The sequence below is a fragment of the Tympanuchus pallidicinctus genome, unplaced genomic scaffold, assembly GCF_026119805.1.
Source record: "Tympanuchus pallidicinctus isolate F22 unplaced genomic scaffold, pur_lepc_1.0 scaffold5, whole genome shotgun sequence".
NCBI lineage: Eukaryota > Metazoa > Chordata > Aves > Galliformes > Phasianidae > Tympanuchus > Tympanuchus pallidicinctus.
The window spans coordinates 35,685,351-35,710,811 of NW_026294769.1; the positions used below are offsets into that span (position 1 = coordinate 35,685,351).

Genomic DNA, 25,461 nt, shown 5'->3' on the forward strand with positions numbered 1-25,461 from the left:
AATAAAGGAACAAAATTTGCAGGGTGGATTTTTTGTTTTTGTTGTATGCTGCCACTGAGTGGAAGGCTTAGGTTTTCAGTGCTGTGGATTGAAGTCCGGATTGGAGAGGGTTGATCAGCTGCATGATCAATTAAGTGATAATCTTTTCTTTCTGGTTATATAGTTAAAAGCTATACTGCATTTTTTTGGCTTGTTCTTTCTCCTTCCTTCCTGCCTCTGCTGCAGATTGAGATCACAGCAGAAAAGCGGTAAGCAAGAGAATTCTTGCAGACAGGATCTCTTCCATGAGTTCCCACTTGGACCATTTGAAATTCTGCAGTGGGTGGAAAAGAGCTTAACCAAGCTCTGTTTTTCCAGACTGGTGCTTAGTGAAGCGTGGGTTAAGAGGAGATAGCAGAGGTGACACAGTCTTGGTCTTCCTATGCAAATTCATAGAATGGCTTGAGTTGGAAGGGACCTTTAAAGGTCATCTGTTCCAACTCCCCTGTAGTGAACAGAGACACCTACAGCTACATCAGGTTGCTCAGAGCCCCATCCAGCCTGACCTTGGATGGCTCCAGGGATGGGGCATCCGCTGTCTCTTTGGACAACCTGTTCCTGTGCTCTGTGTGAGAGATTCTAATCCAAAACTAGACTGTTTTGTTATATGTACTTGATGGAAAAGTGCTGATATGAGTAAGCCACCTATGTTATTATTTCCATTTTTTACAAAATAAAAAATAATTATATGTTTTTTACTGATTGTGATCACTGAGCTTGTGATGACCTTCAAAAATTAGAGCATATTTAAAAAAAAAAAAAAAAACTTAGCTTATTTTTTGTGAAAAATTACATACCGAGTGGAATAATCTCTTGTGCTGTTCTTTATGCATTCTGCTATCTTCTTTTATGTTATCTATATTATTTAATTGCAGCTGTGTTCCAGTTACCTCAATGGTTGCATTTTTCTAGTCAGCCTCTCTGGCTGGAACACTCTTGTTGCTGAATGAAAGAGTATTGTTTGTTTCATCCTATTGATACAATTGTGATTCTCCACAAAAATTGAAGTTTAGTATACATAACAAATCTTCAGAAATGAGCTGATTATGGATAATTAAAATCTAATAATGCTAGTGTTAGAAATTTGAGTGTAAGGTCAACACCTTAGGGTGGAAAGAAAATGAGAAGTCCACCTGTCTCCTCCAAAGGAATGTGGGACATATACAGTGCTGGGATGTGATGAGTGAAATTTGAAGGGGTACAATGCAATTGTTCTCACTTAATAGCTCTGTGGGGTTTTGGGATGCAATTAGAATCTTCAGAAAAGAAAGAAAGCATGTAAGCAGTTTTTCCCTCAGTTAATTGATCTATTCTGTACTCTTTTTGCCAAATAAAAGCATCTCTTCATATATCCCCTGTATTGCTAGTTCTTGTTTTCAGGATTGTTTAGGTAGAGATTGTTGTTCTTTCTACAGTGAACTGCAGCATAGAGATGGTAGTCAGTATTGCCTTGTTTTTCAGACGTGTTGGAGGCCTGAGTCAGGTTCTTGAGTTCCCTGCAGGGCAGTGCTGTAGGAGGTGCCAGTCAGATCTGCTGTGCTGGTAGCAAAATGAAATCTTTATTGACCACTGTAAAACTGTAAACCTGGGACATCCTCACCTTAAATGCTGGCTTTATGTGCCATCTTTGGTAGCCACATTCATTTAATTTAAATAAAAATGGGATCAGAGTGAGTGGAAGAAATATCATTTTCCAAGATGTTCTGAGATATAAATGCCACTGTACTGCACTGATAAGCTATTAAGATTGCTGACAAGGAAGTACTAGTAGTGGCATTTGATACAGAGATGAGTTGGCTTGGTGATTAGGTCAAGAGGTATTGGTTTTAGATGTTCTTGCCCTTTTATTCTACCACAAAGTTTTGATTTCTCAGCAAGGTATAGACTACCTTTGCTTCTGTATAAGCTGCCTGCTGGCAGCAATGAGTATTATGGTAGAATGGTACCAAATAAAAATCTCCTGTAAGTGATTTGCAAAGCTAAGGGAGAAGGGAGTAGGTCCTGCAAATACTAGTTTTCAGGAAGCTCTTTTCAGATTTTGAATTTGTGTTACAAGGCAAAATGTATAAACTGTGCTAATTCCAAGTCACTCAAGTATCCCTCGTTAACAAAGGGAGAAATGAAGAGTATGTTGGAAGTCTCAACATTTGTTACACAGGATAAACCAGTCACTGCATTTATTCAGTATCTGTATACAAGAAAACTCAAAATGCATTCATTCAGTGTTTCCTTTCTACAGGAAGACCTCCAGGAGGTTTTATGAATTGTTTATTTTTTCAAACAGAATTTTATTTCTGTCAGCCAAAGCAGTCTGGCTTTCAGTGCAGGAAATGGATATCTTACATTATATAATGTAAGATGTAACTCCACTTCAAAATCTGTCGTGTTGCAACTGCTTTTAGTTGTGTAGAAGTAACTGCTTTAGGTTTGGATCAAAGCTAGATGGTTGTTCCCAAAGGCATTGATTTTCTTGTTAATTTTGTATGCAAACTTTAGCTTAATAGTGAAATAAAAATCTTAGGAAAATACCATTTAATTCTCTTACATGAATCAGTAGATCACCAACAGGTTTGATCTGCTATATTTAACTTCTCCTTTTTAGAAAAGGAGACAATTACAGAATATCCTGGTTCCACATGCAATAAAATGGTCACATGAGGCCAACTGAGATCCTGAAAGTAAAGTGCCAAGAGAGGAAAGAGTTGGCACAAATGAAGCAAGCCTTAAAATTGGATCTGTTTTTCTCAGATGCATCCATAAATAACACGAGAGTAGAACAACCAGAAACTAGCTCTTTTAAGCCTAGTGATCTTAGGCTGAAGTCCTTACAGTTGAATGAAATTGTATTTGTTAGTGAATTTCTTCTTAGATTAGGAGAATATAACTGAAGAATATCATGGCTGCACTACAGATGTGCCATTTGTAATCACTGAAAATACACATGGGCAGTCTATTAGTTACTTACTGAAAGCTAAAATGTCTTCTCTTACTAACAAATGAACAAAAAAACCCAACAAACCGATGGTTTAAATGGGCCAGAAGACTCTTGTTAAAAGGAGATAAGTCTTTAAATAAATAAATGAATAAATAAATTTTTCCTTAGTGTGACAAATTTTCCAAATTTCATATAGAGTACATCTTCCTGTTTGAAATGGTTGAAGAGAGATGTAGTTATTCTCTATTGAACAGGAGTCACTTTGATGGGTTTGATTTGTTTAATGTTAAAGTTTGCTCATTTTGTGTAAGAGCTCAGGGAACCAAAACCTTCAGAACTGTGAAGAGAGCTGTTCCCTTATCTAATGTGGCAAGGCTGTTCCTATCAAAACTGGTTCCTGCACTGTTTTCCTCTTAAATTTGTGTCACTGTTCTATGAGAAATGGTGTGTGAGTCTGGTACTTGATTAATTTATTTATCAATACCTCCCAAAAAGGGATTACTTATTTCTGTGAATGAAGTCTCTCCATGTTAAATCATCTTAATTCTGGTGAGTGCTGTAAAAGAGGTAGGGCGATCTGAATATTTTTTTTCTATTATATAGCCTGAAGGGCCAGAGGGCTGCTCTGAACTTTATCAGAAACTGAAAAGAAGGGCAATCAATGCTTTAAAAATTAAGAAAAAAGCAGGCCTCAAAGTCTGTGTGTTCCCAAATTCTTTCATATATACTCTGAGAGATAACTTACGTGGGAAAATCAACTGCCTATGAAGTTATACTTAGATATTTTTGCTGGGGAATTTGTGAAACCTAAAAAGTGCTTGCTTGCACTGTTCTTGACTATTGCGGCTGTCATCCCTCTTAGTTCTCTTCCTCTGTATTGTTTGAGGCTCAAGGATCTGTAAACAAAATCTCACTACACAGGGATGATGAAGCTCTGGCCTCAATTACAAAGAACCATTTCTGACCTGCAGGAATAACTGTGATGTGATGCAAAAATATTACATGAGAAAGTTGAATTGTTGAAAGAGGAATGAGGACACATCTAGTTTACACTGCGCGGAATTTACAGCTGGGGACCCTGTAAGTCATCTAGATGGTTGCTTCTCTCTCAGGCAGTTGTTGAATGAGACCTCAAGCTATGGTGGCTGATGAAGATCTTTGTTCTGTGCACGTTTTATGGGGAAGAGCATCTTTGTGGAACAGTTGGTTTAAAAAAAAAAAAAAAAAAAAAAAGAAATACATGCAAACCAGAAAAGACCGCTGACTTTTTACACTTTTTAAACTTAGAATTCTTAAAGCTCTAATGAAGGCCTCAGCATGTCTGCCTCATAGACTCAGCTGGTCTGAAAAAAAACCCAAAAACCTCTCCAAGTGGATACTGTAGTTCAGAGAATTGAAATAGGGGTGACTGGTATGCAATAGAAATCAACAGTGCACTTTTCTAAATCATAGAATCATAGAATGGCCTGGGTTGAAAAGGACCACAATGATGACCTAGTTTCAACCCCCCTGCTATGTGCACGGTCACCAGCCACCAGACCAGGCTGCCCAGGGCCACATCCAGCCTGGCCTTGAATGCCTCCAGGGATGGGGCATCCACAACCTCCTTGGGCAACCTGTTCCAGTGCATCACCACCCTCTGTGTGAAAAACTTCCTCCTAATATCTAACCTAAACCTCCCCTGTCTTAGTTTAAAATCATTCCCCCTTGTCCTATCACTATCAACCCATGTAAACAGTTGTTCCCCCTCCTGTTTATATGCTCTCTTCAAGTACTGGAAGGCCAAATGAGGTCTCCCCAAAGTCTTCTCTTCTCCAGGCTAAACAAGCCCAGTTCCCTCAACCTTTCTCCATAGAAGGGCACCAGTCCTCTGATCATCTTAGTGATCCTCCTCTGGACCCCCTCCCAGAGCTCCCTGTCCTTCCTGTTCTGGGGGACCCATGCCTGGACATAGTAATCCAGATGGGGCCTCACAAAAGCTGAGTAGAGGGACTTTTCATTTAAAAGCATGTAGTGACAGGATGAAGGGAATAGCTTTTAGGAGGAAGAGGGTAGATTTGGACTAGATATTAGAAAAGAACTCCTTACTGTGGGGGGTGGTGAGACATTGGAACAGAGTATCCAGAGAGGCTGTGGATGCTCCTACCCTGAAGGCGTTCAAGGCCAGGCTGGATGGGCTTTCAGCAACCTGGTGTAGCGAGAGATATCCCTGCCCATAGCAAGGGGATTGGAACTAGATAATCTTAAAGGTTCCTTCCAACCCAAACCATTCTATGATACTCTGGTGGTGCCCACTTGTTGTAATGAATGGAAAAGGATTCTAGAAAAATTGTATTAATTTAACAAGCAGAATTACCCCGATGATCATCATGTTACTAGTGATTCATCCCAAGGCGGAAGCTTGAATAGGGCTGATCTATACACGTAAAATTGCTTTCAGATTCTTTGTTACTTCACTAAGTCAACAACTCCTCTTCTTCACTGGAGAGGAGGTGGCCTCCATAGAGGACTTTGATCACATCTTTCATACCTACACGTGTAATTTTTCATGCTAAAGGAGCATGTAGTAGCAACTGTCAGCACTCAGTGTTGCTTACTATTATGCAAGCTGAAAACATCTGAGGGCTTTACAATGCTGACAAATGCCAACATGCATCCTTATAAAGTGGAACTGGACAGCTGAATGTTGCAGAAGTTATTTAATTAGTTAACTTGGATGTGTGGGTAGAGATCTATCATTGCTTTGAAAAGAAAATATGAGGCCAAATGCCCAGTCCTGAGATGGATTCATGTATTTGTGTAATCCTTAATGTTTTGAAATATGTGGAGTAATGTATATGAGGAGATAACTTAATCAGAGAGATGCTTTTGTGTTCACAGCTCTTAAATTTGGATGAAGTCCGAGAAAGTAAGTTTAGATTAATTTAGTTTTGTGAGGTTATTTTTAGTAATTGCTCTACTAAATTAAAACTTCATTACATGAACACAGGTAGAGCTCCAGCACTCCAAAGAAGATTGAAAATGACTTTTTAAAACTCACCCTACTCATTAATGCTCTTTTTTTCCTCTCTATTAACCTGACTGGAGTTGGAAGCTGGGAACCAGCAATATGTCTGTTCCAGCTGTGTTACCTTTTGGATAGTACTTGTTGTGTGACATACAAAACATTTGAAACTTGCTGTTTGTTTGTGCAAACCAACAATCACAAGCAGCCAAGCTTTTACCCAGGTACAGAGCTTTCGTGTGGATGTTGTTCAACCTGGGCAACAGTGGCAATACATATTTTAAATGAGTAGTTTAACAAGCTCAGATTTTATAGGGAAGTGGTGCATGAATTTCTGCTTGTTAAATATGACTGCCTTAAGGGATTAAAAAAAAAACACCAAAAAACAACATAAAATAGTTTAGAGTTGCATGATTAAAAATAAAAAGGTTTTGACTGGTCGAGATTCTATCTGAGCGGTTTGGCTTCACTGAGCAGCCTTTGCATTAACTTTTTGCCAAATGCATTACATTTGCTTATGATAAAACACTGTTTTGGGGTCAAGTTTGAAGTGCTGGTCAGTAAGGTATGCATCTGAGCTTATAGCTTTTGTCATTTAAATACATACCACTGGCTTCCTTGATCACAAAAATCAGAATTAGTAATCAAAATACATTTTCTGATTTGAGATAAATATACTCCAGATGGTGGGTTTGTCATCTAGGACAATTAAGTGTGTTATAAGAGCTAGATATGTGTAAAAGAGGGAACTGGATATTTTTAAAAATAAAATTGTAATTGGAAGCGTTGCTCTTTTCTAAGCAAGGAGTTTGGTTTTACACTGGAGTTGGCACCTGCTCAGTATCACACTCTGCTTCCAATGAGCTTTGTGTAGCTCTGTTACCTCTCCTCTGTGCAGCCAAGAGTGAGTCTGTGTAGTTCATAATATCTCACAGTGCATAGATGAACACTTTCAGCAGTGGGCACCTGTATTGTATGAGAAGAAATTTGTTGATCTCAAGCGTCGTTGTCTTAAACCTGCCAAACTTGCAAAAGAGAGCACCTTTTTTTTTTTTTTTTTTTCCTTCAGTTTCTTTGCTTTAAGTGTAGAGGAGTTCTTTCTCCTGTGTTTGGAGCAGTATTTAAATTTCTTTTTTTATTTCTACTTTTTAAAAGAAATGAACCATAAACAGCCAGCTCAATTGCTACATAAATTCCTTTTGTGCATGGCATGTCCTTGAACTGTATTTTCCTAGTTTCACAGCGTATGCAACAGGCAAAGGAGTGGGGGGGGAGGAAGGCAGTTCCAGTGACCAACTGAGAACATCTCATAAATGCTTTTTTTTTTTTTTTGCTTACATTTTATATCTTGCAACCACGCAGATGCAAAATGCAGTATGTTTGCAGTTTAAATAATTTAAACTGCCTTTGGAATTAGAATTGAAGGATGAGTATTAATATAAGTATCAATTTGTTTTTATCAGCATCAAGGCCTGCTAGGGAAAGACATGATTTTATTCTTCATAGACCCTGTGATAACTGTTGTTCTAATACAGACATGATTAGGAAATCAGTAATGAAGTGTCAGATAGCTTCCCTGGCAGACACATCTGGCCTGAAACTGGGAGTTTTTTGCTTTTTAAATTTTTTTTTTTTTTTTTTTATTTTTTAATTCTTGCTGTGTGCCTCAAAATCAGGAACTGCTTTCTTTCATGCTACAAAGTGCTTCTGCCATAGGTAAAGTAGGAGTGGGCTTCCAGAAGAATAGGGACTGACTAGGCACAACTGCAACCCTAATCAGGAAAAGTGGGGAGGAAAGTCCCTGGGGACTTTCAAGATGAGGATGGAATCAGGCCCTGGGCAACCTGATCTAGCTGTGGTGTCCCTGCTCATTGCAGGGGAATCAGACTAGTTGGCCACTGAAGGTCCCTTCCAACTCTAAGGATTCTATGATTGTATGGTTCTAAATTATACTGTGAGCTGGTTTTTTGTGCCTTAAGCATTGTAAGAAACTGCATTTCTTTGAATGTTCTTTGTGGAAGGAATGAAATAGTGTTACGGAATGCTTCTACTGAGCAGTTTTCTTCCACCAGAAATGTTTTTCAGCTACTAGCTCTTCTGTTTATTGCTGTAGTCCAACTCTCTGTATAGAGATCAGTCTCAGACTCAAGCAAGCAAACTTTAAATGCATGTAGCTGCGCTATTTCCAAGTGTAGCTGAAGTGAATGGTGTTCTAGCATGCCTTAGGTAGATCATGCAGCAGAGCTGAACAACAAACTACATCTAAGAATGGCAGTCTGGCAAGAAGAAGAACTGGGTGGGCAGGTTGCTGTTGTTTGTAAAAGTTTTTTTGTCCACAGCTACTGGAGTGCAGTATGCTTGAATACTCAAGTTTGAGGTAAACGTGGCAAAACGTTAACAGCAGCAGATCAAGTTGTCCTGTACAAAATTGTGCTTAACTTGACCCTGCTGCATACTGAAGTATCCATTGCATTTTTCTGTATTAGTTGATTCTGTGTTTCGTGATTCTTGCTGAAAGCAGTTCATGTTATTAAGCTTTTTGTAAGTTCTCTGGAGCCCAAGGTTTCTTAAGTATTTTTGTCAGTGTTCTTGCTTGATACAGCAAGTCCTGTAGCTTTTTGAGAGAGGGTTCTTTGTTTTGGCAATCTGGGGATTCTTTGCTTCCTCTGGAAGATAGTAAATTAGAGTTTTCCTTTTCCCAGAATCTCCTCAGCTGTAGAAGAGGCTGCAATAATGTAAACCATGTAACTTCCATGAATCATTCTGGGTAAAGCATGACTCTTAAATTTGAGTATCCATTCTGTGGTCTTTTCTACTAAGGTGTTCAGCCATGCTATCTACTAAGTCTTAAGATAGTTATGGTTTTGCAAATTAGATAGTTGGTTAACTAGAAAATCAGCTGAGACTGATAATCTGTTTTTATGTAACCTGTCGATTTATCTGCAGGTGAAATGGCTGTCAGTAATTTCTAACCATAGATTTTTAGTGTTCAGCCTTTTCAGCTCCTTGTTGGTTTTCACAGGTGTGAGTCCTCCCAGTTTCTCATTTGCAGTGTCAGCTTTACCAAGCTATGTGAACTACATTCTAAAATAATAACCCCATTCATATGCACAAACAAGGTGATCTTGTGCTCCCTCTTTGATTCCTAAACCAAGTTTACCTAAGGACACATTGCAGCTTAGTGGAAGCCCTTATTAATATACTGAATTGTTCTTGTAGTGGGGAAACTTAGTGTTAAGGAAATAATAATGTATTTTTTTAATAAAAACAACCTGTTTGAAGCCAGAGAGAAATGCACAAATACCCTCATGCTGTCCTTAAGTTCATTGCAACAACCGAGGGATATCTTCTATGACAGTATTTTTTGTTTTAAGATGATAAATTGATGTACCTTGGATTGGAATCCAAGGGGTAGAAATTGCTTTAGTGTTACCTTAAATGTGTGCGGTTTAGATGCCACTCCTCTGCTCCTCACCTTGGGAATGCCAAATTAATTCCATCTTGGAGAGTGTTCAGACCACTGAAGCTGCACACTTGACCCAGCTTGTGAAATGAATCACAGGGTCAAGTATGGGTAAAAGAATATTTCTGTGATCACTCCTTGCCAACAGACAAACAAATCTAGGAGGGAAAAACCCAACCTGTTATAACTAGTGGCTACACTAAACCATTTGGGATGTTTGTTTCAAATTCAGAACTGTCTGTAGTAGCTGTCACAATAAGTGCAGAGAAGTTTGGGGTCTTTCTTTACAATCCTTGTGTAAAGATTGAGACACAACTGAAAACTTGAGGGTTATGGACTTTCAGATAGTGGAAAATGTTTTATGGTGTGTACTGATTCTATACTCCTAATACAACACATGGTTATTCTCTGGAAAGTGAAAAACTGGGAGAGCTAATCTGTAAAATGTAATGTTACTGTATGCTTCTGTCTTTAAGGGCCAAATTATATGTATCCACCACCCTGGAGGTGTTCAAGGCCAGGCTGGATGGGGCTCTGAATACCCTGGTGTAGTGGGAGGTGTCCCTGTCTATAACAAGGGATGGAACTAGATGGTCTTAAAGCTCCCTTCCAACCCAAACCATTCTGTGATATTCCATTAGTCCTATGGTTTCTCTTGGCAAATCTGATTATTGGCAAAACTGATCATTTCTTCCTTCTCTGCAGGGGAGGGCTGGCTGAGAGATTGTGCCGACTGCAGAACAGAGAAAGATCTGCTATTAGCTTTTGGAGACATCAGTGCATTTCAGATGCTAAAATCCCATCAGGTAAGAAGCAGCATACACATGTAAAAGTACATATATGTATGTGAAATATGAACATGTATATGTAAGTATGTATATGAAAGTACATATATGTAGATGTGCATGGGGCCTCTATAGGTGTACTACTGAAGTTTATAATTTGATGTTGCCTGAATTGGGCTTAGTGTTTTCTTGATGCTTTTGAGTTTGCAATATCCCCGTTACGAAGGCATTTAAATCTGAAGGGTAAAAATCTTCTTTTAAGTATCTTCCATCTACTAGATTCTTTAGAACTCTTTGCTTTCCAACACTTGGGAAAATTGTGTTTGTAGCAGTTGTTAAGACAAGTCAAGGTTTATTTTATGGACGTGCGTTTTTTTTTGTTCTTATAATTGTAGGATCATAGAATCACAAGGTTGGAAACAACCTTCAAGATCATCTAGTCCAACCATCCTCTCATAATGTCTTTATATCCACTTCTTCCTCTTAATAGTTATATTTTTTTTGAAGACACCCATGTTCATGGGTGATTTCTAAAACTGTGGATGACGGCAAACACAGACAAATGAACACAACTGTGAAATGAGTGTGAAACATAACTATAGGGATGCTCTTCCCAAAAAGTAAGGGGTAGGAGTTTAACTAATTAGTTCTAAGTGACCGATAGCACCATCTTTCAGTAATATTTGATAGGAGATAATAGATTCATAGTCTAAGAGGCTTTTTTGTCAGTTTGTGTGTGACTGTAGGATACAAAATGTCAAGCCTTTATTCTTTATTAAGCCCACTAATTGTTTCTGAGCACATATTCCATTTGTTTTTCAGAAAGTCCTCTGGTCTTAATTTGAAAACATGCGGATAAGGGAATCTATCATTTGCCTTGAGAGTTGTCCTTAATTCCACTCAAAGTTTTTGTTTTTTGTTTCTCAAATCTGGGTTTGTCTGGCTTCAGTTCCCATCTTTTGTTTTTCATAAAGCAGTTCTCCATTGGATTCATGAGCTCTTTAGTATGTGGCATTTTCCCTCTCTGACGCTTGCATAGCAAAATCATGCTGCTTCACAAATTTCATAAACTAAACAGAATAAGCTCTTTAAGGAGCTCTAGAGTTTTTTTTCTTCAATCTTCATGGCTCTTTACTACACATTCTGAAACTTTTCACAGGGTCTTAGAAATGAGGGCAGCTACTCCATATGTATCCTTTCAGTGTTAGTCTTGTCAAAACAGAAGCTCGGCTTCTGTTCACTTCTAGGCCTCCTGTGTGTTCAGGACACTTAAGTAAGGACGTGGGTCTGGTTGTTTTTGGTCACAGGATGATTGTCTGATGTGATTCCATAACTTCTGCAGCTGTTGATTTCTGAGATCAAGTCTCCATTCTCCAGTTACCATTCACTTCTTTTATCTACACAAAGGAAAGTAATTGATGAAACAATTTTAATAGTGTTTACTCTCAAATCCTGCTGGAACTGCTGCTGTTTAATTATGAGTTTCCACTGATGAAAAGCTCAAACTGTAACTTATAAAATTAGTTGTCTGAAAAATGTTTTGTATTCCACAAAGCGGCATCAGAGAAAAAGAAGCGTCATTAGTCAACTCTCTTCAGAATTGCTATGTTGAATATGATATAGGAATGCTCACTGAAGACTGATCAAGCCTTTTGCAAGTTGTTCATCCTCTGCCTGAGTTACCAATGGATAGGAAGTTCCTTCCCTGTCCTTACAGTGGTATAAGAATGTCTCCTTGCTTTTTTTTGGAAACGAGGAACAGAAACTGATACTGAATGGCTCTGTCGTCTTAGCAGTTCTTATTGCTGTTCTCTGTGCTAACGGGAGTGCAAAATGACTAATATTCTTTTTCTCTTAACATCGCATGTGTCATTACAAGAACTTGTTTGGCTACTCACCAGTCTGCTAGGCTTTAACTATTAGGCTGAAATATTCACAGAATCACAATTGTAGAGGATGAAAGGGTCCTCTGCAGGTCATCTATCCCAACTTGTCAACCAAAACATCTTTCTTGGCTAGATTTTTTTCTTTCAGAAAATGAGTCAGAATTAGTTAGAATTTTATGAGGAAAAAGGCTATGGAAAAATATGTTGCTCTACTGTAAATTAAAAAAAAAAAATTTAAATTCTGGAGAGTTTATCTTTGGGATGATTTCATTTTGGGAGAATGTCTCATAAGGCATTTCTGGGATATACCTTTCGCCATCGTGGTGAAAAAACATAAGAACTTGGGCAAGTTAGAAATCTCTAGGACAAATTACTGCTTCATTTACTCTGCAAGCATTTGCCAGAACTTACAACTGAATTTCTTTAAGGTGCTGAACGTGCCATAATTTAGGAATTTCATTTCCAATTACCAATATTTCCAATTACCAATCCTTATTCCAAAACACGAAGATAATAAAATTCACAATAAAATAGCTATGATAATATTTGGGGATATTTTTTCCGTCTAGACAAAAATTAGCTTTTCATAGTTTTGTTCTTAGAATAGTCGAACAGTTTGATGTCATCAGAATAAAACTGATGTTTGCTTTGGCAACTGTCAGTCTGAATGGTTGAAATTTTAGTAGGGCAACTGGATGACCTTACAATTGCTTCTAGTCTGAAAGTGTGGAATAACTGGTAAAGCAAAAGCATACTACTGTCATCTTTTAGGTTCATACCAGAGATCTCTTACTAACCTGAGTTTCTTCTTAGATTCATCTCCCTCTCTTTTGCATTGTAATATTTCTAAACCAGGCTGTTTCCAGGACTGCTTCTGATTTCAGCAACAGAAGTAGAAGGAAAAACTTATCAAATGACAAACTGAGTTGATTTACTAAAGGAATCTGAAGATTATTGTGGAGGATTGAAGTAATGTAAGAGCCATCAAGTCATTCTGGGTATTCCACAGACACATAGAACAGAAGTTTATCGTTAAGGCAAGGAGCAGCAATTACAAATGAGATAAGTTTGAGGTCTTCCTTCCATTTATGTCATCAGGAAAACTGTTTTTGGAAGTATGGGCCATTCTTCTCCCCTTTTTAAGGCATTTCATGTTATAGAATGTTTTGCTTTTGTTTTGCTGTTACTTGGTTTTCTATTTTATTGATGTCCAAATTACCTCCAAAAAAATCTTTTGGCTGGCTTTAATTTTTTTAAATTCTTTTGTTTGTTCCTGTGACCTGTTTTGGTAAGTATCCAATGTGGTTTGACTGCCTTTTGGCTACTGGGATGAGGCAGCACCTCCAAAAGAGTGCCTCTTTGCAGCATACGTTTCTGTATTTTCTGAAGGGCGTGGGGGGAACTGTCCCACTTATGTCAGAATCACTCTGCAGGACAGAAGAATTTGTGTTTTTCCCAGTTAGACAATTTTGGAGTGTTATGCTTGGCAGCCTCTCCCTGTACTGGGTTGCTCAAGTGATTATAGTTTTCTGAAACTGCAGGCAAATATGGAAACAAAGGTATCATGCAGCAGAGGTGTGTACTGTGGGGGAAAGTGTTTACTACTAATTGTGTTCTTCCTGATGGATAATTCCATTTCTGTAATCAACCTAATGCCATCACTGAAAGGAGAGAGCGCAGAAGCTTGCCTGCATTGCATGGCATTAGTTGGATGCTTATGTGATTTAAAACTAACAGACTGGCATCAGGCTCATCTCCACAAATCCAGATTTAGTTGTTCTTCACAAGATGCAAAAGGGAGGCTGTAAGGTGTGCAGTCGCCGTAAGAGTAAGTCTCTCATCAGTCGAACTGATGGTTGGAGAGTACTGAGTACAAAGGCTTTTAGACCATTTGCAAGCTTTTTTCCCCACCTCCCCCCGACAGTGTTCTGTGCTGCAACTTCACTGTGAAATTTCCTGTTTGGGCAAAGAGATTTGGACAGTTGGGGGAGGAAAATAAAACCAACCCTTTTTCCTGTCAACATCTGCTGCTTATATGGTGATTGCATGATGGAGAAGAAAAAGTAGTGCTCTTCTGAGTTTTATTTGGAAGACTCTCCTGTCCGTAGCAGATACAAATGAGACATAAAGCAAACTCATGCAGATTCATTTCAAAAGTAACTTCTGAAAACTAATTTTCTCTGCATTTTTTTTTTCTTGCAGTTGCTGTCGAAGCACTTTTTTATTTAAAATACTGGCATGAATTATTCTTAAAGTTCGTAACCTGGTGAGATAACTGGTATTCATTGGTCTGAAATGAAGATTTAGGATGAACCAGTGTGATTGGGTTACAATTGAGTCATTAATTAAACTGAATTGATACCAAGCCTAAACTGTAGGCATTTTTTTCTAAACTGTATCTTCCTCTCTGCTCCTCCTTATGATGGGAACTGATCTGGTGACTGAAGCAAGTGTAACATGTGAGGAGGAGAGTGAAGCCTTAAAGCTGAGGACAGAACTTGGGCATAGTAGTGCATTTTTTCAGGGAGGCTGAAAGGCTTACAGAAGAGAATATGAAGAGTCACTCTCCCACCTTCCAGTCTGGGTGACTAGTTACAGTGTGGGAGAATAAAAGACTTTAGCAGCTTGAATGTGATGAGGCTTGCACAAAAATTTGTCTGTGGACAAAGAAAACAAGGATAGTCCTTAATATAGTTTCCTGTAAGCAAATTTAGACCATGCAGAATTCTTCTAAAACTACAAAAGCCTGAGCTTTCCTAGTTATTACTAATTCTTTGTTCTTGCTAATTTAATTAGTCTTGAGTTAATATAAATTAAAGAAATGGCAAGTAGCCAAATTTGGTGTTTTTTTGTTTTTTTGGTTTTTTGCCTGAACATGTCACAGCACTGGGAGGGAAAAATCGAGTATAAACTTGTCTTTTTCAAACAAGAATTCTCTGTATTATTTGTGTTTTCTTATGAGAAACAATAACGGCATGCACAATCACTCTAGCTTATATATGTGCTTGTAAAGACTGTACAACGTTTAAAGCAGGGCCAAATCCAGCAGCCTCTTTTAAATATAGAGGTGGGAGGAATCCATCATGTATGCATGCATGGTGTGTTTTTGAGAAACATCTTTCAGAATGGCTTCAGAAACTACCAGCCCAGGAAGAATAACGGGTATGGTTCAGAATAGCAACCAGATGGTTTTGTACGGGCTGTGAAAATGTTGGAATCTTAGTGCTGTTTCTTGGCTTTTAAACGTTGGCTTTTGGATTGCAAGGGTCTGCTTGGTATATGCTGGATTGCTGACTTTGTTATGCCTACACCTGCAGTCTTTTGCATGAGGCGGAACAAAGAGCAACAATGGGTGCCAAGCAAAAGAATGTTTCTTTTCATTTGGTGCCTGTAATTCGACATTTTATACTTACAGGAATGAAAGTAGAACTTTGGTCTGAACCAGAAAATGTAGGCTTGGCTATTTTTCCACTGCAAATAATAAGTGCTGTCCCAAGAGGGTGTCTAATATCTCAGAATCGTGGAATGGCTTGCGTTGGATCATTTGCATTGAATCATCACCTTAAAGATCATTTAGTTCCAACCCCCTGCTTTGGGCAGGATTGTTACTCACTAGATCAGGCTTCATCCAACCTGGCCTTGAACACTTTCAGGGATGGGAGGGGAGGTTTCTCTTTAGCAAGGTCCCTCTAAAGGTAGAATGATTCTGTGATGTGGCTAGTACTGTTGTTTTGTGCTAGACAGTCAGAAGTTAGACGTTCTTAGGATCAAATAATACCTCTGAAAACAAAAAATAACTGAGGGACTACTGTGGGAATTGATGCTAGTTGACATTAAGGCATTAAGGAGTTTTCTTTGTTTACTTTATACTTCCATATTGTAGATCTGATCTGATCAAGCCATCACAACTGAATGCAGAAATTAACTTTCATTATTATATGAAGGACTGTTCTCAGCATGAATTGCACAAGATTGGTTTTTTTTTTTAACTTAGGAATTTATAGAAATATTCAGCTAGGATTAATAGAACATTGACCTGATTGTAATGCCTATAGTTCTTGTAGTTCATACTTCTAAAGAACTTGCCATATAACTAGAAGTGTAACTTAACTTTTTGGACACAATTTTTAGAAATATCAGTTGTGTTCAGTACAACTCTGCTTCTAAACTGCAATTCGTATGTATAATTTGTGATTGATAACTGAGTGAAAGTAACAGTTTTTTCTTAAAATCGTCTGTCCTTCTCTTAATCTTAATGCTATCATTAATATCAAGAACTGTACATCGTGACAATTTAGCTGGTAAGAAAAAATACAGATTGTCCTGTCTGCCTTTGCACAAAACATTTTTTAGCAAATTTTCAATGATTAACATGGCTTAAGGCATCGTGATCCTCCCAGTTCCTTGGATTTTCTTATGAGTTTGTTTCGTTTTTTTTTGTTGTGTTCTTTGGTGCTTTTTGTTTTTAGGGGAGGAGAGGGGCGAAGGGAGGTGTGTGAAGGGGAAACTACTTGTAGGAGTGTTACTATTTGATTTTGAAGGAAGGTACTGTCATACTCTTCCTTTTGCCTCTTGTCCTGCTTACTTGGTTTTTCTTTCATCCATGTGACTTGCACTGCAAGACTTGTGGCTGAGGAATTTCTGAAGCATCCCTTTCTCTTTCTTGTTGTGGTTAGGTATGACAGTCCACGTGTGTTCTTACTGGTAGATGTGCATGCTCTTTATTACTAGAGACTTTTTATTTTACTATTGCAGTAATAATGCTTTCCACTGTGCTATTCTTTATGCTCACATAAGAGTGATTTTTTTATCAGCATGCTCGATGGAGCAGAGTTGTACACTACCTAATATTTTAGTAAACAACAGGCCTTAAAGTCTACAAACAGGTGCCAGTAGTTAGTAGAGATTCTTCAAGCTTATATTTCATTGTTTTCATCACTGGTTCTTACTTTGACCTTTGTGAAAAATTATTTCTACCTTGTGTTATCATTGTATTCAGACTGAAGATGGTTGCATCACATCCTTCTATCCTGTGAGTGATATTTCCCTGGACACTGCAAAATTTTTAAATTCTCACAAAAGAATGGAAAAATCCAGAAATTCAGTAGTAAATGCTGCCTGGTTTTGGTTTTCACAGATTTTCTTGAACTTGCCTGGTGCTGCTTTTTACTTTTTTTCCTTCCCTTTATTACTATTGCTGTTGTTGCTTCTGTGGAGACAAGTCGTCTTCTCCTTGTCTTCTAGAGGGGGAGGGTTTCTGTAACAGGCAGTGAAAGCAACACAAAGTTCCATCACTTCTGAGGAATGCCTGGTGCTGGAAGCTCTATCTTCTTCCTTTCTCTCTGAACCATGACAAGCTTGAGCTAACATGCACAGAGGCATGTTGGGTGTCCCAGCTAGCGCATTCCAATCATGCAGAACACAGTAAATGAACTCCACCCCTGCTTTCTCTTCAGAACCTGAGAAGTATTATACATTCCAGTTTGTGCTCCCCATGCATTTATCTTCATTCTGTTAATCTTGTATGGACCACTACCAGGGTTCTGTCACCTTACTATGAAGAGAACCTGTTTCTTAGGAGGGCTTTCCATTCAGGGCTGTAGGAGCTATTTTTGAGCATTTGAACAGTAACATTTTAGCAAAATTCATGTGAGCAATATGAAGCCACATGTAGTCCTGTTGATGTCAATATCTGATGTATTTTTCCACATCAGTCCCATGGACTCTGTGCTTGCAGTCTCTCCAGTGTCTCATCAGTGTGTAGTAAAAGCAACAAAATATGCAGTCCCCAAGAGGTCATAACTTCTTTTTATCTCATTGATAGTTCCAGAATTATTAAAGCAATCTTCAGAGTTGTATTTTGGGCACTGAGGACAGAATGTCTGAATGTAATTTTATTTTACTTCTATTTATTGTGACTGTACTCCTCAGTTTTTTTCCTTCTCTCAAGAATTCTCTTTGGTTGTTAAGAGCGAAAACAGACCAGCTTTCTTCTTCATGTCCTTAGAAGCTGCCTTTGGCATGGCAAGTGCATCCTTCGTGTTCATTCAGTGCTGGAGTGGCTCTGTGGCTTAAATATATGCATCTGTAATGCTATTTTGTTAAGCCTGAAAATTGTTGTGGGCCTTCACTCAGACTGTGGAGTCATGCTCAAGTTTTTAAAATGTTTGGCATCTCAAGGTCCGTGATCTCCAAAGGAACAGAGAATCTTTTATTTTTAATCCTTCTGGAATTCAGGGTAATGTGGAACATCTGCCACGTTGTTGTATTAAAACATGTTTTGTTCTCATGGTATATATATACTAAAGGGCAGTATCACCCTGTGTACTGAAATAAAAAACAAATGAAAGGAGCTTAGCAGGGTTTGTTCATCTCCCAGATGTCTGAAATAGCATCACAGATGAACTGAGCTACCTCCTGTCCAGGTTTCACATTGGTGTGAGAGACCAATGTCCCAGAGGTCATCTGAAATTAAATAATTACCTAGACATGAGAGCAAATTTGCTAAATGGACAAACCCAAAATTCACCTAGCTAAGAATCCTCTTTCTGGCAGTGGCAAGAGCTTGCCAAATGCCTAGGAAAAATGATACTTCATGATATCTCTCCCAAAGTATTATCTTAACTTGCACAGATCTCTGACTCGAGGTCTTCCTGATCCAGAGATAACTATGTTCTTTGTTGTCCTGAATAGCTTTTTTCCTTCTACCAAGAAGCTGCTATTGGTTGCTTTTGTGAATCTGTGATCAAAAAAACTCCATATTATAAGCACATATGAGGGCTGCTCTGAAAGCAGTGCTTCCTATTTTATCATGTTGTCCCATGACATCAGAGGCAGATGATGGTGGTATGGCAGTAAAGGTTGAACCTTCCCACCAACGTTTTGTAACGTTTTGTGAGAGATGACAGAAGAGGGGCAGCCTGACACAATGGTGTCTGACATAGGAATGTGTATGGAGCAAAGGTGTGGAATTGAATTCTTCCATGCTGAAAAAATGGCATCTATCATTAATGCTTGCTGAATGTTTATGATGACCAAGCAGTGGATGTCGCCACAGTTGGGGTGGAAAGTGTTTCATTTCAGCAGTGGTGACAGTGGAGTGAAAAACAAGACATGTTCCAGGTGGCCATGCAGATTTTTGAGTGCAGCATGCAGGTTCTTGTTCATTGCTGGTGGAAGTGCATAGTTAATGGTAGTGACTGTGTTAAAAACTAGTATTTTGTAGCTGAGAACTTGCTGTACAACTTGGTGTTGTAGTTTGAATGGGAATAAATAAGAGACATTAATTTCAGAGCAATCTCGTGACAAGCCAGTTTTTTCTTCTTTTTCCAGGAGGGATTCCCAAGGTTCTTGTGGCTGAGGAGTTTACAAAGATGCCCAAGTTGACAGATTTATTCAATTATTACTGTTTCTAAAAAGATATTTCCTTGTGATTTCTCAGATTTAGCTAACAGTAACAAAGAGCTGTTGATGTTCTGTTTGCCTGGTTCTGGATGCTTTCTTCGTCTGTCTCTGAGGACTCTGAAGTTCATTCCACCTATGCGTTCTGAGGGGGCCATGCTGCATCTCCTTATGCCAAGGATCCTGACTGGCTTCTTGTCAGAGCCATCTCTTGCCTGCAAGGTGAGAGAAGCCCTTGTCAATAATTGAGAGGCTTCTCCAGAGCTACTTCCGTGCTTAAAAGGCTTGTTCTTCCCACCAGTCAGCATGTCGTGCTGGTTTCATTAGGTCTGCACATTTGTGAGATCTAGAGGAATTCATTTGTTTCATCGCAGTTCACCTAGCAATGGTTTCCATCCAATGATTGACACTTATCATAGTGAAGCATTCTGCGAAGGGCTGATGTGGTGTTTCAGGTGAAAGCTGACCCAGCTTATCATTGGTACTTGATTTTTTTGTTTTTTTTTCTTGTTGGTCACAGGAGGACTTGGGTGCCTTTTGGATGACTATTTGCTAGCATGTTGCATCTCTGTGTAGGTTTCTAGTCTTGATGCAAATTGTTAGCATTGAGGTAGTGTTATGAGCTCTGATGGCTGATTTCCTCTCCTTTTAAACGGTGTCATTTAGAGGAAGCAAGTTGTACAACCTAAATGCACCTTCAGAGTCCATAACTCAAACCAGTTATGTCAGTACTTTCCTCTCTCTTCATGACATCTCAAACTATATGTATCAGGGACTGACTTTACACTTTGTGCCCCTGGAATGAATAAAGTCTCTTTATAATCATGGGTCCAGATGCTTCAAATGGCCCTTAAGTCTGTATAAGTGAATGTCTTCTAACTTTTCTGCTAACTGCATGAAGACTGCTGCAAGGTGCTTTTGGAAAGGCATCTGGCACCAAAGGTGGATTATGTTAAGCAGTCCTTGAATGGCTGTTTGAATGAAGGATTTTTAAATGCATCTGGACAGGTGTGTACTCATTGTGAATGTGCACAGTGACTTTTCTTTTAATGGGAGAAGAAAGGTTACCTTCATGTGAATAAACTGAAGTTTTTGAAATGAGCATTCCATAGGTACTTGTAGTTATTATTCCTTCTCCGAGTCCCAAAGGAGCTTCTCAAGGACAGTGCAACGTGGACATTATAGGGGATGAGAAGTAATTGGATACTATTTGCAAATATGCAGCCTCAAGGTTTAGTCAAACTCAATTAATCCAGCCTGGTTAGTCTGTCATTGCAAAGAGCATTGAACAATTGTCTGCCTGTCCCTTCGTGCCCTCCCCTTTATGTTGTTCATCTCTTCTTTCCCTAATATCCACTCTTATGCTTCAGTGACTTTACTGTTAGCAAGATTAGCTCACTAATTTTTGGAAAAAAGTAACAGTGAAGAAGGAAATCTGTGTGCTCTAGACAGCAGAATAAAACATGAAGAAATATGCAGTGTAGGAATAGGCTGGGCTGCACCACAGTTACTGCTCAAAAGTTTTTAATGTTGGATATTGCCATGAAAATTGTGCATCTGAAGGTTTCAATTTCTCAGTCTATAATTGTTTTGTGAGTGAAATGAGGTGAGTTTATCAAGTGAGAACTTCTGTGAATTATCCACGGGTGAAAGAGGACACTGCAAAACCTTAAGATAAGGTTTTCACACAAGTGAACAAACAAGTAAACTCCTCTAGAAGCTGTAGAAATTGCAGTGATCCAGCCCATCTCCTCACCCACAAATTCTCCTTTCAGTTTGCAGCCGCACGTTTGATTTATTTTTGATTGGCATAACAAAGCAGGAGCCAAATGAGTTGAAAATAAAGCTACATTCTGAACTTTGATGTTTCATCACGTGCCAGGAATTCAAAAAGCTTTGCTATGTTGTTTGAGAAAGCATTCTATCATCAGCAGTAATAATAATTTGAGCAATTAAATTAAGCTATCTCCATGCATCTAAATAAACAAATAGATTGTGGTTCTGTAGAGTGTGCACGTGTGCCAAGTTTGAGACGTGGGTTGTTGTTGAAGTTGTATTGTTTTTAATGCAGAGGCATTCTGCTTCATTTAGTATCAGCTTCTGGAGTTTGGGCCAAGTTTGGCTTGCGAGAGATGCTGGGTGTCTTTGTAGAGCTTTTTCTCCAAGATCCTTTAAGGGGTTTTCATATAGACGAAGTTTTTGATATGCCTAGCATTTTAAACTGTTTTCTAGTCTGGGATATTTTAAAGAGAAGTATTAAGTTGTCATTCTATTCTACAGTGATTTCTTTAAGCTGGTTTATCAACTGATGAACGTTACACATACATCATTGACCAGTAAGAATTTTCAAAAAATTTTGCACATGAGAAATGCATTGTTCAGAAGTGATGAAAAGTTCTAGGATGTTTTTATATATATATATTTATATATATATTTATATATATATATATATATATTTTATATATATATATATATATATTTGGGACTGCTGGTGTGCTTTGTCATTGACGTTGATTTTTTTTGTCACTTGTTTTTTAAAGTGGGTGAAAATTTGTATTGTGGAGTATGAGTAGAGGTAAATGTTCACTACTTTGCTTACTTGGGAGGCTGAGATTTTTGTGGTTGGGACAATTTGTTTATGACAACTTGGGGTTGACAGAGGACTACAATTGGAGCTAGTCAGGCAAAGTGTAATTCAAGTGTGAATATTCTGAATCCTTGCCTTTAGGGATAGAAAACTAGTCCAAGCTCACACTGAGCAGAACTATGCACTTAAGCAGACTTTAGTCAGCAGGATCTTTGGAAGGACAGTGCATTTGTTACAGCTTTCCCTTAGAAGGTGACAGTGGTGAGGATTGATAGTGGTGGCATCCATCTCTCCTCACCAGTCGAGCTCAAAGTACTTGACGAAAAGGATCTGGCAAAAAGCATTGGTTCTCTTACTCCTGCTCTGCAGCTCTGGAGAAGGAGGTCAAGCTGTAACGATCTGGACAGAAATGGCTGACATATATTGCATGGGGGAATTCCTGAAGGAACCTTTTATCCTGCTGGAAAATACCAGTCCATGAGAAACAATGCTTTGCAGAAACATGTTGCGTGTGATGAAAAATTGGTTTACAGAAAAGCGGTTTTGAGAAAACGTTGGTTTTATATTTCAAAATGATTTTATTTCAGTTCTAGCATAAAATGTAATAAAGACATGGAAATATGAAATAGGCAAAATATATAATATATTTTATAGAATTTAACATATTAAATAGATCTGAAAAGATTTAGAATCCAGTTTCTTTGGTTTGGGGTTTCCTAAAGGGTTGGGTCATTAGTTTGTTCTGAAGTTGCTCATAAACTTAAATATTTTGACTTATTTTCCAAAGGAAAGACATTTACAATTGTGAAATGGGCTTTAAAATAAGCAAATAACTAGTACAGCTCTGCTAAGTTCCAGTACCACGTTCACAGTTCCGCCCCTGCTTCTGCTTTGCTGTGGGAAGATAATTTATATCAGCTGTTTTTCTTGGGATACTGTGTTTTTTTTTAAATGCAACTTGTGAATCAAAATCAGTAGAATTGGGATACTGCTGCTCCTGTTCTATAGCATCATGATTTTATTGATAGCAGTGTTTAGCAGGTGGATAACAACACCAGTGATCAGAGTGCAAACTGAAGTGGAGTTAGGTGAGAAAGAGAATAAATCCTACATGAAAGGAACAGACCCAGGTCTGTCTGAGTAGATCTTTGCAGACTGTAAAGGGAGCTAGAAGTAATCTTTTAAATAGACAGAAGTGCATAGAATCAAACTGTAGGAATGCTGGTATATGTTAATGTTGCTTCTCTCCTGTTTGAGGACTGATAAAGTGGATAAGTTTTGCAATAGCTGCTTTTAGTCTATATATCTTAGTCTGTGTTTTTTTCACATTGTCTCTGAATGTGAAACACTGCTTTTAGGTTCTTTGTACTTAATGGGTGCTGTCTTAGATTAGAGGGCAAATACCTGCTCACGTTTAAAATGGTGTAATTGCTTAAAACTTCATTTGGGTGTATTATGCTCATGTGGCTTTTCTGCAGATCAGAAAGGAAAGGAGAGAGCAGAACATACATCTTCATTGTGCCAGAATTTTTCTCCTTATCCAAACATTGCATTCTTTTTCTTTAAATTTGCAGATAAATCTGGTGTTTTAATTGTGAAGATCTTAGAAATGTTTGAGGAGTGTATGATACAAGTTGCCATCTGCCAGCAGCTGGAAGAGTCTCCTGCTATCATTTCATCCGAAGACCTTGTCATCAGTACAAGAGAACCAATAATCAAAGTCCTTTTTGCAAGAGAGACAGCTGCTCACCTGAAGAGTAGGCCACAGGATGTCATCCACATCTATCCCCCCTGGTAAGTACAGAGAGAACTGGTCAGGCTTGCTGTAGTGCTGCAGAATAAGGGTGCTGCAGGTACTGTGCTTGTCATATTTCTGTAGAAAAGAGCTTGGAGGGTGCGGAACAGAGCAGTCTTGTGGTTGCTCATCTGTCTCTGCCAGGCTGAGAGACTTTGGCAGATACCTTAAAGATAGCTGAGATAACAACTAAATGTAATGCCTCTGGTCTTGCTTGGGGCTTCAGTTTGACTTTCACTTAATATTTTTGTGTTTTGAGTGATAGAAAGGCAGGAGCAATGTCTTATCAATGATAAGGCCAATAAAGTACATACTTTCTCATTGCAAAGTAGTTCAGGAATGCTCATCTGTTGCTGTTAGTGCGGGTATAATGTTTCAGTGGACAAGTCTGTGTTAACTGTGTAGCGCTCAGCAAAGACAGTGCCAGCTCAAAATGGGGAAAAAATAAATGAGAGATTAACGCTGTTTTGTTATGAAATCAGTAAACAAGCCTTGATGGTTTCACACTGCTGCTGCTGTCAATGTCTTCAGTTCTCCAAATCTCTCTTCAGAGCAGCTAGTTAACTTTTTTTTTTTTTCAGAACTCTCTAAAATGTTTGGTCTAGCTTTGTGGCTTTCCTACATTGGGTTAGTTTCCTAGTTTTAAGGGGTAGCATAGGGTGGTGAGATTTGTAGTAAAGTAACTAGTTGTTAGCACCTGTAGGTGGGAAGGTCTGAGTGTTTAATGAAAAAAACATCAATAAAACTGGTAAGTGGGGATATTCTCTCTCTTTCTCACACAAATTACTAAATAGGAGATACTTTTCTTCTAATGGATCAGCATTCATTATCTGAAGGTTTTTTTGTTTTTTTCTCCAAAATACTTTTTCCTATTTTGCAAAGGCCCATATTTATTATTATTTTTTTTTAAGATCTTAAAGCTATCTTAAGATAGCTACAAATCTTTTCTGGATTCCCTAACTTGTAATTTCTCACTTGTTGAAAGAGATCCAGAAATTAAAGGAATATATATATAATGTGGAATTCATTGCGGGTACAGATGCAAGTGCTGATAGGTGAGATGTAAATAGGTCAGTAGCCAAAGGAATACAGCTGAATAGAAATAAAATCCTGCTCTGATGTGTCACTGGTTTGTTTTGTTTTGTTTTTTCCTTCCAGTCCTCAAGATGCAATTGTTTGGACTCATTTCCCTTTTCTTTAGTGCTTCATTACATGCTTTAAACTTGTTTTTGTTTCCTCCTGCTTTCTTATTATGTCTCTCCCCTACTGATTTCTACCTTAGTTACATTTTTCTCTTCAGGTTGTTTCTATACCACAAGACACTGCCACAAAGCTGTATCTTTTTATGGAGATCTTGAACCTAAGAAAGATTTCAGTAACAGCAAAGCTATTTTAGCTAGGATGTGACTGAAGTTGTTTTTTCTTTTACTGAACAGTTGCTATTGGTAAATGTGCCATGTGTAAGTCTTGGGTTACTTTAGGTTATTCCTTGTGTGCTTGGGGAAGATGCAACTCTGCATTGATAAAATCCTTTACAGACAACAAGCATCTATTACGGTACAAGTG

The 25,461-nt window shown here is 38.3% G+C and overlaps 1 protein-coding gene across 5 annotated transcripts in view; it reads left to right on the plus strand.

Moving 5' to 3' along the window:
• SPIDR (scaffold protein involved in DNA repair) overlaps positions 1–25,461 on the plus strand; it is a 197,922-nt gene that overhangs the window by 52,127 nt on the left and 120,334 nt on the right. For all 5 annotated transcript variants that reach the window (XM_052704560.1, XM_052704563.1, XM_052704564.1 and 2 more), the window contains exons 7-8: positions 10,147–10,247; positions 23,675–23,894. In XM_052704560.1, the coding sequence (XP_052560520.1) occupies positions 10,147–10,247; positions 23,675–23,894 (321 nt within the window). The remainder of the gene's footprint in view (positions 1–10,146; positions 10,248–23,674; positions 23,895–25,461) is intronic.